The following is a 12,646-nucleotide window of genomic DNA, read 5'->3' as shown; positions in this document are numbered from 1 at the left end:
CCGGTCATAAGGCAGTGACCCTTACTAATCTTCTTAATCCAACGTACTCTAGAATTTATTTTTTATTTATTTCATTTTATTTTATTTTTATTTTTTATTTTTTTCATTTATTTATTTTTTTATTTATATTTTTTTTATTTTATTTTTTATTTTTTTTTATATTTTTTTTGGGTGGGAACGATGCCCCTCTCCCCGTGTTTGGGCATTGACTATAAGTGGCAGGCGACTTGATGCTGGAACTTGCTGTTGATGGGAGCCGATGACTTAACACACCATTATTACTCCGGAAGACCCAAGCTAGAACGGGAACTCTGGATGATTTTCAATGCTAAAACAGAGAGAAATGATTGATTACAAATGATAAGTGATGGTTTATATATGTCTGGAACTTGTGGGGTGTGGTAGGGCAGGTTTATGATTATGAGAATATTTAGGATATTCGTCTCTCTCTCTCTCTCTCTCTCTCTCTCTCTCTCTCTCTCTCTCTCTCTCTCTCTCTCTCTCTCTCTCTCGTACCATCTGCTGTCATCTAGTACCAACTTCTACTTACTTAGGAAGAAAGTGGATAGAAAATTTCCTGGCTGCCTCCCCCTTATCCAGAGCAGTGAATCGTTCCATCTCCTCTGCTGATAGTTGGAAGTCTAACATCTGTCAATGAATGCTTAATGTAATCAAAATCATGAAATATGGCAGGAAATAGTTAATCTGTATACACGGCAAACCTACCTGATTTTTTTTTTGGAGCTTTATTCAATGTTTCTCATCTTCGCTATACATATTTTTTTGTTAATTTCTATTAGAATTTTAACCTACGGGTGTTTCATCTTCATTTGATTACCGTCAAGCGTGTTGGTCTGTGGTCACCCTGGAGTGTCTATAGTTATAATCGAAACTTTATAAAATTTTCACAGCCTAATTCACGAGCCACCTTCCTCCACCCATCACCATGCCCTAGTAAACATAACTTAAATAGCCTCCATAACAAGGTATATCACTAGAAATTACATTTATCTGAACTAATAATATGGTTAAGAAGTCAGAATCGTATTTAACAATATAATACATACTGTGTAGGGCTTTGGTATCTCCTACGTGAATAAAATTGTCTGGCGTTGTACAGAATAAAAAACCCAAAGGAGCCGCTGCCACACCTGAGGGAGAGAGTCTTAACAGGGAATGTAGTTACCTGATGGCCTTAGTCACCTGATGGCTTCATTTACCTGATGGTTTTAGTTACCTGATCTCAGTAGTTACCCGAAGCTTTAGTTACCCGAGGCATTAGTTACCTGAGGTACCAGTACCCGAGGCTGTAGTTACCTGAGGCATCAGTTACCTGACGGTATTAGTTACCCGAAGCATTATTTACCCGAAGCTTTAAGGATCTGAGGCATTAGTTACCTGAGCCTTTAGTTACCCGAGACATTAGTTCCATGAGCCTTTAGTTACCTGTGGCATTATATACCTTAGATATTATTTGCCTGAGGCATTTGAAACCCGAGACATTAGTTACCTGAGGTATTAGTTACCTGAGGCATTAGTTATCTGAGGCATTAATTTCCTGAGGCATTAGTTACCTGAGGCATTAATTTCCTGAGGCATTAGTTACCTGAAGCATTTGTTACCTGAATGTTCTCGAGTTGATGAGTACGACTGGCAGACTTAGTAATGGGGATGATGTCGAGCTGATGGAGGAAGCGGAGGAGGACCTGGGCCGGGGTTTTGTGGAGACGAGCGGCCACCTCCTCCACCACTGGGTCATTCAACACCGAGGTCTGGTCACTCCTGCACGGTTGGTCACAAGGAAGGTGATACGATACCTTCGACAGTAGTATTTTGCGAGTTTTGTACAGAGTTTCCATCGGCATTTAACACAAATATTTATATGCATGACACTCATTTGCATTTAAAAAATCTACCAATTTGAATAATATACAGTATTATTACAATCCATACAACCATGTACCATATTATGTTGTTAAGAGGCAGTGGAATGGAGAGTACAGCACCAAACCTCAAGTAAGTGCAGGAAGGATATATCAAACTGGATAATAACACTGATAGACGAAAACAATGGAAACAAGGAATGGCAGCAGATATCTTATGATAAACAAATTAAGAACAAAGATTTATGTGAGAGGCGGGGAGGTGTGAGAGGCGGGGAGGTGTGAGAGGCGGGGAGGTGTGAGAGGCGGGGAGGTGTGAGAGGCGGGGAGGTGTGAGAGGCGGGGAGGTGTGAGAGGCGGGGAGGTGTGAGAGGCGGGGAGGTGTAAGAGGCAGGGAGGTGTGAGAGGCGGGGAAGTATGAGAGGCAGGGAGGTGTGAGAGGCAGGGAGGTGTGAGAGGAAGGGAGATATGAGAGGCAGGGAGGTGTGAGAAGTGAGTGACACTGTTGGGTTAAGAGCGTAACAACAGGTATGAGAGAGGAGTTTATAAATTAGACATGGACTTCATGTGGACGAAGACAACAGACAAGTACAAAGAGAGAACTTTTTTCTTGTATTCTATCAGGTTCATGCATGTGTTAATTCCAGTAGAGATGACACGAGATTATACAGTACCCAGAATGTTTGTAGGGACTTCCAAGGGGGCTGTAGGCACATAGTGCAATGTTGTTCTCCTGGCAGAAGGTACGTAAAGGTCTCTCTTGAAAGTAGGCGTTGGCCTCCACCTGCAGTACCGCCGGCTTCACCTTACACACTAGAAGGATTAATACAAACCCTTACGTCTCCTCTCCTCATTACGGACTCATACAAAATTCCCTACCTGATCACCTAATGAAAGTGGGTTCCATAGGCATGACTGTTCGTTAGGGACAGTATGGGTAGAGCGCACTGTATACTAAGCCATCACTGAGGATTCACTTCCCCAAATTGTAAACTTAGGTACCCATTTACAGCTGGGTGAACTGGGAGCGCTCTGGAATCGAATCACCGACCCCTAAGACAGGAGGCGAGCATTGTACCCACTCCACCTCCTAATAGGATGTCTAAAAATATATATACACACAGCGTTACAGATTTAGGTGAAGACTGCGTGAACGTTTATATTACAGCAACAACACTGCCCTCGCTTGTTAACATGCAAGGTCTCCCACAAGTGAGGACAATGTTGTTTAACCTTACCTTTGAGGATTCGTTTAATCTGTTGAATGTTGAAGTTGGAGAGTCCTATAGCCTTCGTTCTCCCGGCCTCTACCTATCGAGAAATAAAAATAGATTGCTTATCCCTCATGGTAGTTAATTTACCACCTGCCTCATGCATACTTAAAGTGCGCAAGCTTATGCATTTTGTACTTAGGTTTCGCATGTATTTTTTTATCTTCTTAGTGAAAACGTTGGTCTAAGAAATTTTCATTAACACACACACACACACACACACACACACACACACACACACACACACACACACTCTACTAATACTGCTTTGCTGTCACTTGGAATCGAGTATTACGATCATCCAGCTGTGATACAATGATATGAGTTATTAAAGATGTCACATTCGTTGGTGAGCTCTGAGGTGACTCGAGAAGCCGATACGGGACCGGCAGGACCGTCCACAGATGCTGCACGTGTGAAAGGCTACATCTAGCGAGGGAGGGGCGAGGGCAGTGTCTTTCCGGAACTTATGCTTGTCTGCCTCGATATGCAGTCGGCTTGGCATGGATTAATTTACTGTAATTTACTGGCCGGCCACAACTCAGGTCATTACGGCCGTAGCGGTTGTACTTGTTGATGGACCCACGGCTTTTCTAGGTGTTCTTCGAATCACTGGGCAGTTTAACAACAAATGCGCAGCACACAGCCATTTTTTTTTAAGGGGGGATATTTTATTTATAGTCAATGATGATGGATGGACTGCTTCATAGATGTGTGGGTTGAATGACCGTGTGCTGTATGAGTGAGGTAGTATGGTTGTGCACAACAACCTTTTCTCTGACTTTGTCCCACCTCCTTCTATTACTTTGGGCCTCAACACACTCCAGGTTGTGGGCTCCACTAAGCTCCTCGGCGTCACCATAGATAACAAACTAAATTGGAAAACACAGGTCAGTGTAATTGTCAAATCCTCCAGTTTTCGTCTCCACCTCCGCCGACTCAAGTCCCTAGTCCCCGTATCCAAGCTCCTCAGTGCTTACTCTACATTCATTTTTCTCAAGCTCACCTTTGCTTACCCTGCCTGGTCTTCCTCCTTAAATTCCACACAACGGAAACCCCTAGAAAAAGTGCAGAAGAGGAATGCAAGATTATTTTCTCCCCTTCTTAATCTACATACCAAGAAGCACACAACACATTGACCCTTTCGGCTCTCTCAGATCATCACCATGAACTCATCTGCAAATTTGGGGAGAAGCTTCTGCACCACCCTCGACACCGGCTCCTGCTTCCACCGGAGATCCCTTGTCCGCGACATGCTATTCGACACCACAACAGCATTCAGCCCATATGAGTACTATTCTCTATAAGAACAACCCAGTCCCAATCATTGTAAAAATTATCAACAACACGTAGTTAACCAGTATGTTCACTCCCAGCCAATCTTACTTATGCATTATTACGATGTTGAAATTCTCTGTATATTAGTTGTCAATCAAGTGACCCATTCCTCAATTATGTAACTGTATATTTTCAGCCCCTAGACTGCCATGTTGTTTCAATAAACCGTTAATTATTATAATTATTATTATTATCATTATTATTATTACACACACACACAGACACACACACACACACACACACACACACACACACACACACACACACACACACACACACACACACACACACACAGCCATATAAAAACGAGAGAGAGAGAGAGAGAAAGACTTAAGAAGAACATAAGAACATAAGAATGGCGATAACTGCAGCGGGCCTTTTGGCCCATTCTATAGGCAGTCCCGTTTACATCTGACCCCTATCACTAATATTGCCATCAAACCTATATTTGAAGCTACCTAGCGTGATTATGATGTTTGGTAACTTGTTCCACTCATCCACTACTCTATTTTGAAACCAATATTTACCTATCTCGCGCCTAAATCTACAGTAAATTTTACTAATTTAAAACCAATGCTATGAGTTCGCTCCTGGTTGGATAGTTTAAGTACCTTTGTTATATCACCTTCCATTTATACACCTTGATCATATCGCCTCTCACTCTACGTCTCTCGAGGGAATGATAATTCAAGGTTCCTAATGCCCGGGATTAGTCTTGTCATCCTCCTCTGTATGCGTTCTAGTGATTCGATATTCATTCTGTAGTACAGTGACCAAAACTGAACTGCATAATCCAATTAAGGTCTCACAAGTGCAAGGTATAGTTTTAGGATAACCTCGCTAGTCTTGTAACTGGCACTTCTTTGTATGAACCCAAGTACTTTATTAGCCTTGTTTCGAGTAAATACTTATTAAAGACTTGGTTTAAGATTCACACTGTATCAACCTTTGTTCATCTGATATCTGGTTTCCCTGTTTACACTCCTAGGCTAAATACTGGTATTGGTATTGGTATACTTGTGCCTCCATGGCTCTCCAGACAGCAACGTGGTCCGTCTCGTAGTCTAAAGTCCAATTGCTCTCGTCTGCGACACTTATAAACTCTTCTTTATTGTTGGTAGCTGAGAGAGAGAGAGAGAGAGAGAGAGAGAGAGAGATATATATATATTCATAATCTGTGAGTATAAGTACATACTGTTTTAAGAGTGAACACACATTAAAATTATTAAAACGGGAAGAAATTACTTAAAATTGCACTAAATTAACTCATTTAATAGGACCACCTCTTCTTCTGACAACAGAAGAACAGCAGTAACATTAACCATATCTCCCCCTGACAACAATAACAGTAATCATCTCTCCCCTGACAACAATAACAATAATCATCTCTCCCCCTGACAACAATAACAGTAATCATCTCTCCCCCTGACAACAATAACAATAATCATCTCTCCCCCTGACAACGATAACAGTAATCATCTCTCCCCCTGACAACGATAACAGTGATCATCTCTCCCCCTGACAGATAACAGAGATCATCTCTCCCCCTGACAACAATAACAGTAATCATCTCTCCCCTGACAACAATAACAATAAGCATCTCTCCCCTGACAACGATAACAGTAATCATCTCTCCCCCTGACAACAATAACAGTAATCATCTCTCCCCCTGACACCATCATCTAACAGTAATCATCTCTCCCCCTGACAACAGTAACGTTTACCATCTCTCCCCCTGACAACAGCAACGTCAAGTTTTGTTCTTTATTTGTTTAATCTAGGCAAATATAACATAGCATAGCATAGCATAGTATAGCATAACATATTACATAACATAACATACACATCATAACATAACAACATAATATAACATACATAATATAACATAACATACACATCATAACATACAAAACATAACATAACATACACATCATAACATACATAACAACATAATATATCATAACATACATAATATAACATAACATACACATCATAACATACAAAACATAACATAACATACGCATCATTACATACATAACAACATAATATAACATACATAATATAACATAACATACACATCATAACATACAAAACATAACATAACATACACATCATTACATACATAACAACATAATATAACATACATAATATAACATAACATACACATCATAACATACAAAACATATTGAATATGTAATCATCTCTACCTTCAGCTCTTACTTAACTGAATAAACAGGTTATAAATTAATATGAAATTTTTACTCTTTCTACAATACTAATTTGGTTATTTAATTAGTAACGTAGCTCTGTTAAGTAACTTTTCAAAACATTTGTCAGAAGCCTCGGCCATCTTTAGTAGTGTATGGCTTATAGTTTATTACGTTATGGATAAATAAACTTTCCACTTAAATTAAATTTTAGTTGCAACGTCAATCATCTCTTTCCCTGACAGCAGCGACGTCAATCCATCTCTCCCTATTTAGTAGCGTCAAGTCTGCAGGAGTCTTACCAGAGGTCGACGAGTCTTACCAGAGGTCATACGAGTCTTACCAGAGGTCGACGAGTCTTACCAGAGGTCATACGAGTCTTACCAGAGGTCGACGAGTCTTACCAGAGGTCATACGAGTCTTACCAGAGGTCGACGAGTCTTACCAGAGGTCATACGAGTCTTACCAGAGGTCGACGAGTCTTATCAGAGGTCATGCGAGTCTTACCAGAGGTCGCCGAGTCTTACCAGTGATACCAATGGGAAAGTGGACGAGGTACAGGTCGACGTAAGAAAGGCCCAAATTGGCCAAGGACTTCTGAAGCGACATGGCCACATCCGCCTCCCGGTTATGATCCGGGGAAAGCTGAGGGAACATTTATAATTATTATAACATTATGTTTTATGCAATGGTTTGGCATTCAAGGAGAATAGGGCTCATTAGATACTGTATATTTAAATTACAAATGCGGTACGTCAGAGAAATTAAACAAACAACATTTCTCTTGAATCATATTTACAACTCCACAAGCCTACAAAAAATAACTTGACCTACCTTGGTGGTGATGAAAAGGTCCTCCCGCTTAACCTTGCCCTGTGAGGTCCATTTTTTTAGGCTTCTCCCTATCGCGGCCTCGTTGCTGTAAGCATAAGCTGTGTCGAAGTGCCGGTAACCGCACTCCAGTGCTGTATCCAACACCTCCATCACTTCTTCCTCCGTTTGCTGTGAGTTTTTGGTAGAAGAAGAGATGCAACATCACTTCGTCTGCTTAAACTCTCGCACAATAATTGATAACTGTATGTAACTCTAACTATTATGTTCTTTATTATATCAAATACGCTGAGTCAGAAGCGTTAGTTGATATATTAGGTGATTCTCTTTCTGGTAAACCGAGAGAGAGAGAGAGAGAGAGAGAGAGAGGTATATGTACGGAATTAATGCCCACGTAATTCTTAAGTGGCCAGGCAGTAGTGACAGTCAAGGTCTCAAGGTGAGGGAGGGGGCGGGGGACAACCACCACAATGCAACTTGTATTATATACCAGTGAATTTGGTCTCAAAATACACATATAGACTTGCAGTGATTATAATGGAACCTTAGTACAGTAAATGACTATACTATTTCCATGCTAACCTGGCCCGTAAGCCACACCCTCGTCTGCAGCTACCAATAGCTGATTGGTTCATAAAAAATTTTCGTGTAGCTATCAATTTTTTAAATAATGTTAAATATCTGGACTATCAAAATGCAAAGGATTTCAAGGCATTAACAATTCAGAGAGGATGTACTGAACATAAAGCAAATAGAAACAAATGATGCCAAACATATAGCACAAGTGGTAATGAAATGCAGTTTGTATGGCTGTATATATCCCAAATCATTTATATGACTGACAGGTAACTCAAGTGAATCTGAGTTTATCCATGTTTCGCTGACTGCTATTATATCGATTTCTTTTTTTCTGTACATACCAGGGCTCTGATTTCATCCATTTTATTTCTCATACTTCTACTGTTCACTTAGTAGATGTTTAAGTTATTCGTGAACTGAGTCTTCTCTCTGTTGCATTTTGGTTTTAATTCTCTGACTAAATTAGTTTTATCGTCATTTCTAATAAGAGTTTTATGTAACCTTTCATTATGTAACTCAGTTCTCACTGGAGTTTTCTCGACCCCCGTGCACTCATGTTCTCTTATCAGTTTAACTATGAACTACCCTCTCGAGAGAGCCAGAGAACGTTGCCACCCCGTCCCTAGATAAATGTACCCCATCTCCAGCATAAAGGTCCCTTCTGCATTAGAAGTTGTCCCAGTTGTCAATGAATGGGTCTGATACTGACTTGCAATATCTGTCCTTGACAACCATCCATTGCCAACTCTCCTTCTAAGCAGGATACCACATATGACTGGGAGCTAATTTGTCGTGACCCTTCCTCGAGTGAGGTCATACGACAACTGAGTGTTAGTGCACTGCTCAATAATAATTTAAAATTTGTGTTTACTCAAGTCTTTTGATATAATAAATGTAATATCTTGCACGTCCCAGGGAGGTTTCTAGGGTTGTGCAATAATTTCCTGGTTTGACAGTTGTGCCAATCTTTTTTTGTTGTGTACCATTTTTTCCTACTATACCTTGACTGTTGCTACTGCTGTGCTACATGTACGGAGTTGCTTGTGAATCAAGGAACATAACATGCTTGAAACTGTACCTGACCTTGGAGATAATTGATAATATACAAGTAGTGAGATTGTGATGGCCTTGGTAAGAGAGTTGCCTCAATATAATAACTCTTCTCTCTCTTACACACACATTTTAATGCATGATTTGCTAACTTTACACTGATCTACTTATTTCACATGTGGAAATAATATTTTATATGTCTGGGGAATAATAAGAGAAAGGGTACGCAGTGATTCATCAGGGTATGGTGATGTAATCCCTCATGCTTTTTACTTTGAAATTGTCAAGTGAGCATGATCCTTTTCTTGTTTGTGGCCTGATCAGAGGCATCTGAGAAAAGTTAAGGCTCATGGTATCGAGGGGAAGTTTTAAATTGGATAAAATCATGGCTCACCGATAGAACACAGAGGGTCAGCGTAGATAAATTTAAATCCGAGTGGTGCTGTGGAACTAGTTGGGTTCCCCAGGGGTCAGTACTGGGCCCACTCGTGCTAATAATTAATCTACATAAACGATCTGGGATTCTGGGATCAGCAGTGGCAGAAGCAAGTTTGCGGATGATACCAAAATAGGGCGGCAGATTAATTCAGGGCAGGATGTAAATGCACAACAAGAGGATTTAAGTAAACTGCAGGAGTGGTCAGAAAAATGGCTAATGAAATTCAACACCAGCAAGTGCAGCGTACTTAATATTGGAAAAACAAATACTGTCAATGCATATAGCCTTAACAACATCAACCTAGAGAAGTCGACTTGTGAAAGAGAACTAGAGGTACTCATAAGCCCGGACCTTCGGCCTAGAAAACAGTGCGTTAATATTCGAAATAAGGCAAACAGATTATTAGGTTTTATATCCAGAAGTGTGAGTAATAAGAGTGCGAAGGTCAGTTCTGGTGCCCTTATTATAGAATGGATATCAATTTACTGGAGTCTGTGCACCGAAGAATGATGAAAATTATTCCAGGACTTAGAAACCTTCACTATCAAGATAGATTAAAGAAGCTAGACTTGCATTCTCTAGAAAGACGAAGAGTGCGGGGAGATATGATAGAAGTATTTGAGTGGGTGAAAGGAATCAATAAAGGAGATATCGATAACTTTCTTATAATATACGAGCAGGATAGGACTCGTCGCAACGGATTTAAGTTGGATAAGTTTAGGTTTAGGAGGAAAATCAGAAGAAACAGGTTCATAAAAATAGGGAGGTGGACGAGTGGAACAAGCTTAGCAACTTTGTAGTAAGTGCTGAGACGCTGGGAAGTTTTAAAGGGAGGCTACATAGATTCATGGATGATAGAGAGTGGTTGTAACTCTCGGGAGGAGCTGCCATGCACAGGCCAGCCGGCCTATTGCAGACTCCTTATGTTCTTATGTTCTTACGATGAAAGGCTCTCAGTTTATGGTGTCTTTTTCTGTTTACATGTTGGGTGTGTGTTTCTGACGTAGTGTTAGTGCATGGAATATATTTACCAATGATCACTAGCATATTCGAACCCAGCCCCAGCATAAGACTTACCTTGCTCCTGACCCCCAGCGTACCTGTGCCAAACCCCAGCATAGGAATCTCGGAGCCTGAGGTAAGGAGGCGTGAAGGGACGGGCGCCATGGTGTAACCTATTTCTCAACGCAGATTCTCACCCACACTTCTAATAGAGACGGACTTGGTGAGTTGATTGATAAATTTTATCTTATCATTTGTACATTGTACCCCTTTTCCTGTGTGTTTTTATCAATATTTATCTTATCAACGTTTCCATTATAAACAAATGTTCGTGAATCATCACTGTTCTTTCACTACCATATTATTAATATCCTATAAGTCACACAAAAATAATATATCCTACACACAAAATATTATATCGACACAAAATATTATATCCTTACAGAAATGCTGAGCTATGGGTCTCGCCCTCTTGGGTAAGTTGCCCGCTCACGTGTCAATCTCATGTCTTACTCATAGACAGTGGAAAGTTACAGGGTGGTGAATCTGAATATAATATCAGATGTATTGACCCATTTATATAATACGTTCTGTTGATGAGACAGGGGCCTATTACACTACACACAAAATATTATATCCTACACACAAAATATTAAAACCTACTTTCCTCCACCTTCCATAATTCACTCACGCACTCAACTAAACACAATGTATACTCAAGTTTATGTTTGTATGCCTATGTGTTGAACTATATAGGCACCGTGTCCTTTCCTCAGTCACGTCAAACCTCTTTCTATCTGTCCTGGGTACCATGGACTCACAACGTCACAAATCATATATCCGCTTTCCAGTAGCGCCTACAACGTCACTTCTGATTCGTTTCACAAGCTCGATCCCTACGTAGATACAGTCCCGTTCTATGATTGCCCACGAGGTCTAGCTATGGTTGTTGTTAGCGTTGTTGCTGTGGTTGTTTCCAATATCTTCTTTCCACTTTCGGGATTCATGTCACGTCACACATTATCTTAAGTGAAGTACTTTTTAGTGCAATAAGAGCCAGTCTTCATCTCCATTGGATTTTCGAGTAGTGAAGGTGTCTTGGGGGAATGTCTTACCAAAGCTTTACTTTTGTGAGAACAACAAAGGAAGGTTAAGGCAGATATCACAGGTTTACAGGGTATAATCTGAACAAAATATACAAGGTAAAAATGGAAGGTCCTCGTGGATCTCCTTCCTTATAGATCAGAAGGCAGCCAACTCTTGTACAGGGATGACCCAGAGTGATGGTGATAATGAACCACAGGAGACAGAGATTCAAGAAGATGTATAGTAGCTAATGGAAGCTCTTTAGTGCTCAAATATCATAGGTTTTGAGTATTTTATCGTGTTCTAACTTATTTTTTTCATTTGTTTTAATGAAAATATCACATTTGTGTCTATTTCCTACGCTATGAATACTTACAGCATTCAAGAACATAATCATTGTTACCGAGTATTAGTTGCAAAAATGGCCACTGTGTACTGTTGTACGCAAAACTGCATCTCACCTTATTGTAAAAAGGGCCAAAGTCATTTGAATGATACTCGTACGGCACTTTCCGTCTGCACTAGGGACCTACTATTAACACACACAGTTCTCCACTAGTGGGGCTTCCATCTACTTTTGTTTTGTAAACATATATCTAAAGGCTGATTTTATAATATAAATTGAAATCTTCCTTTGCCTCTCCTGATTTTTTTTTCTATGAGCGTCCACGTTTCACAGTTTTATGATGTAATCTTGGCATTTCGAATCATTCAGAAAATTGTGACGAACTGTTTATGCCAGTCAGGGGTCGCGTTACGTGGAGGATGTTTACTTTCTGTATTTGAATATAAAACATATGATAATTTTTAAAAACATCCTCACTGTTTCCTTTCTTTATCTCTTTGCCTGCTACGCTGTCTTTGTCATTCAGTCTGTGATAGTGATGCAGCCACACACACACACACACCTAGTGAGACACTCCCTGCACTCTGAAAATAATATATTGTGAGGGATATCAA

At 40.2% G+C, this 12,646-nt stretch overlaps 1 protein-coding gene across 2 annotated transcripts; it reads right to left on the bottom strand.

The window, feature by feature from the left end:
* Positions 1–175: 175 nt before the first annotated feature.
* Positions 176–10,820, bottom strand: LOC121869781 (aldo-keto reductase family 1 member A1-like). Of its 2 annotated transcripts, XM_042371341.1 has the most exons (9): positions 10,676–10,820; positions 7,534–7,701; positions 7,227–7,344; positions 5,510–5,613; positions 3,122–3,194; positions 2,558–2,696; positions 1,623–1,782; positions 551–648; positions 176–328 (listed from the first exon to the last, which is right to left on the bottom strand). In XM_042371341.1, the coding sequence occupies exons 1-9, from the start codon at positions 10,763–10,765 to the stop codon at positions 298–300; spliced, it is 981 nt and encodes a 326-aa protein (XP_042227275.1). In that variant the 5' UTR covers positions 10,766–10,820; the 3' UTR covers positions 176–297. The 2 variants fall into 2 exon arrangements, with proteins under 2 accessions (XP_042227275.1, XP_042227276.1); XM_042371342.1 differs by lacking the exon at positions 5,510–5,613 and having other exon boundaries at positions 7,207–7,344.
* Between the last annotated feature and the right edge of the window lie 1,826 nt (positions 10,821–12,646).

The sequence above is a fragment of the Homarus americanus genome, unplaced genomic scaffold (assembly GCF_018991925.1).
Source record: "Homarus americanus isolate GMGI-L3 unplaced genomic scaffold, GMGI_Hamer_2.0 scaffold17515, whole genome shotgun sequence".
NCBI lineage: Eukaryota > Metazoa > Arthropoda > Malacostraca > Decapoda > Nephropidae > Homarus > Homarus americanus.
The sequence above is the reverse complement of the archived record's forward strand: the minus strand, read 5'-3'. Positions and strand labels throughout refer to the sequence as shown.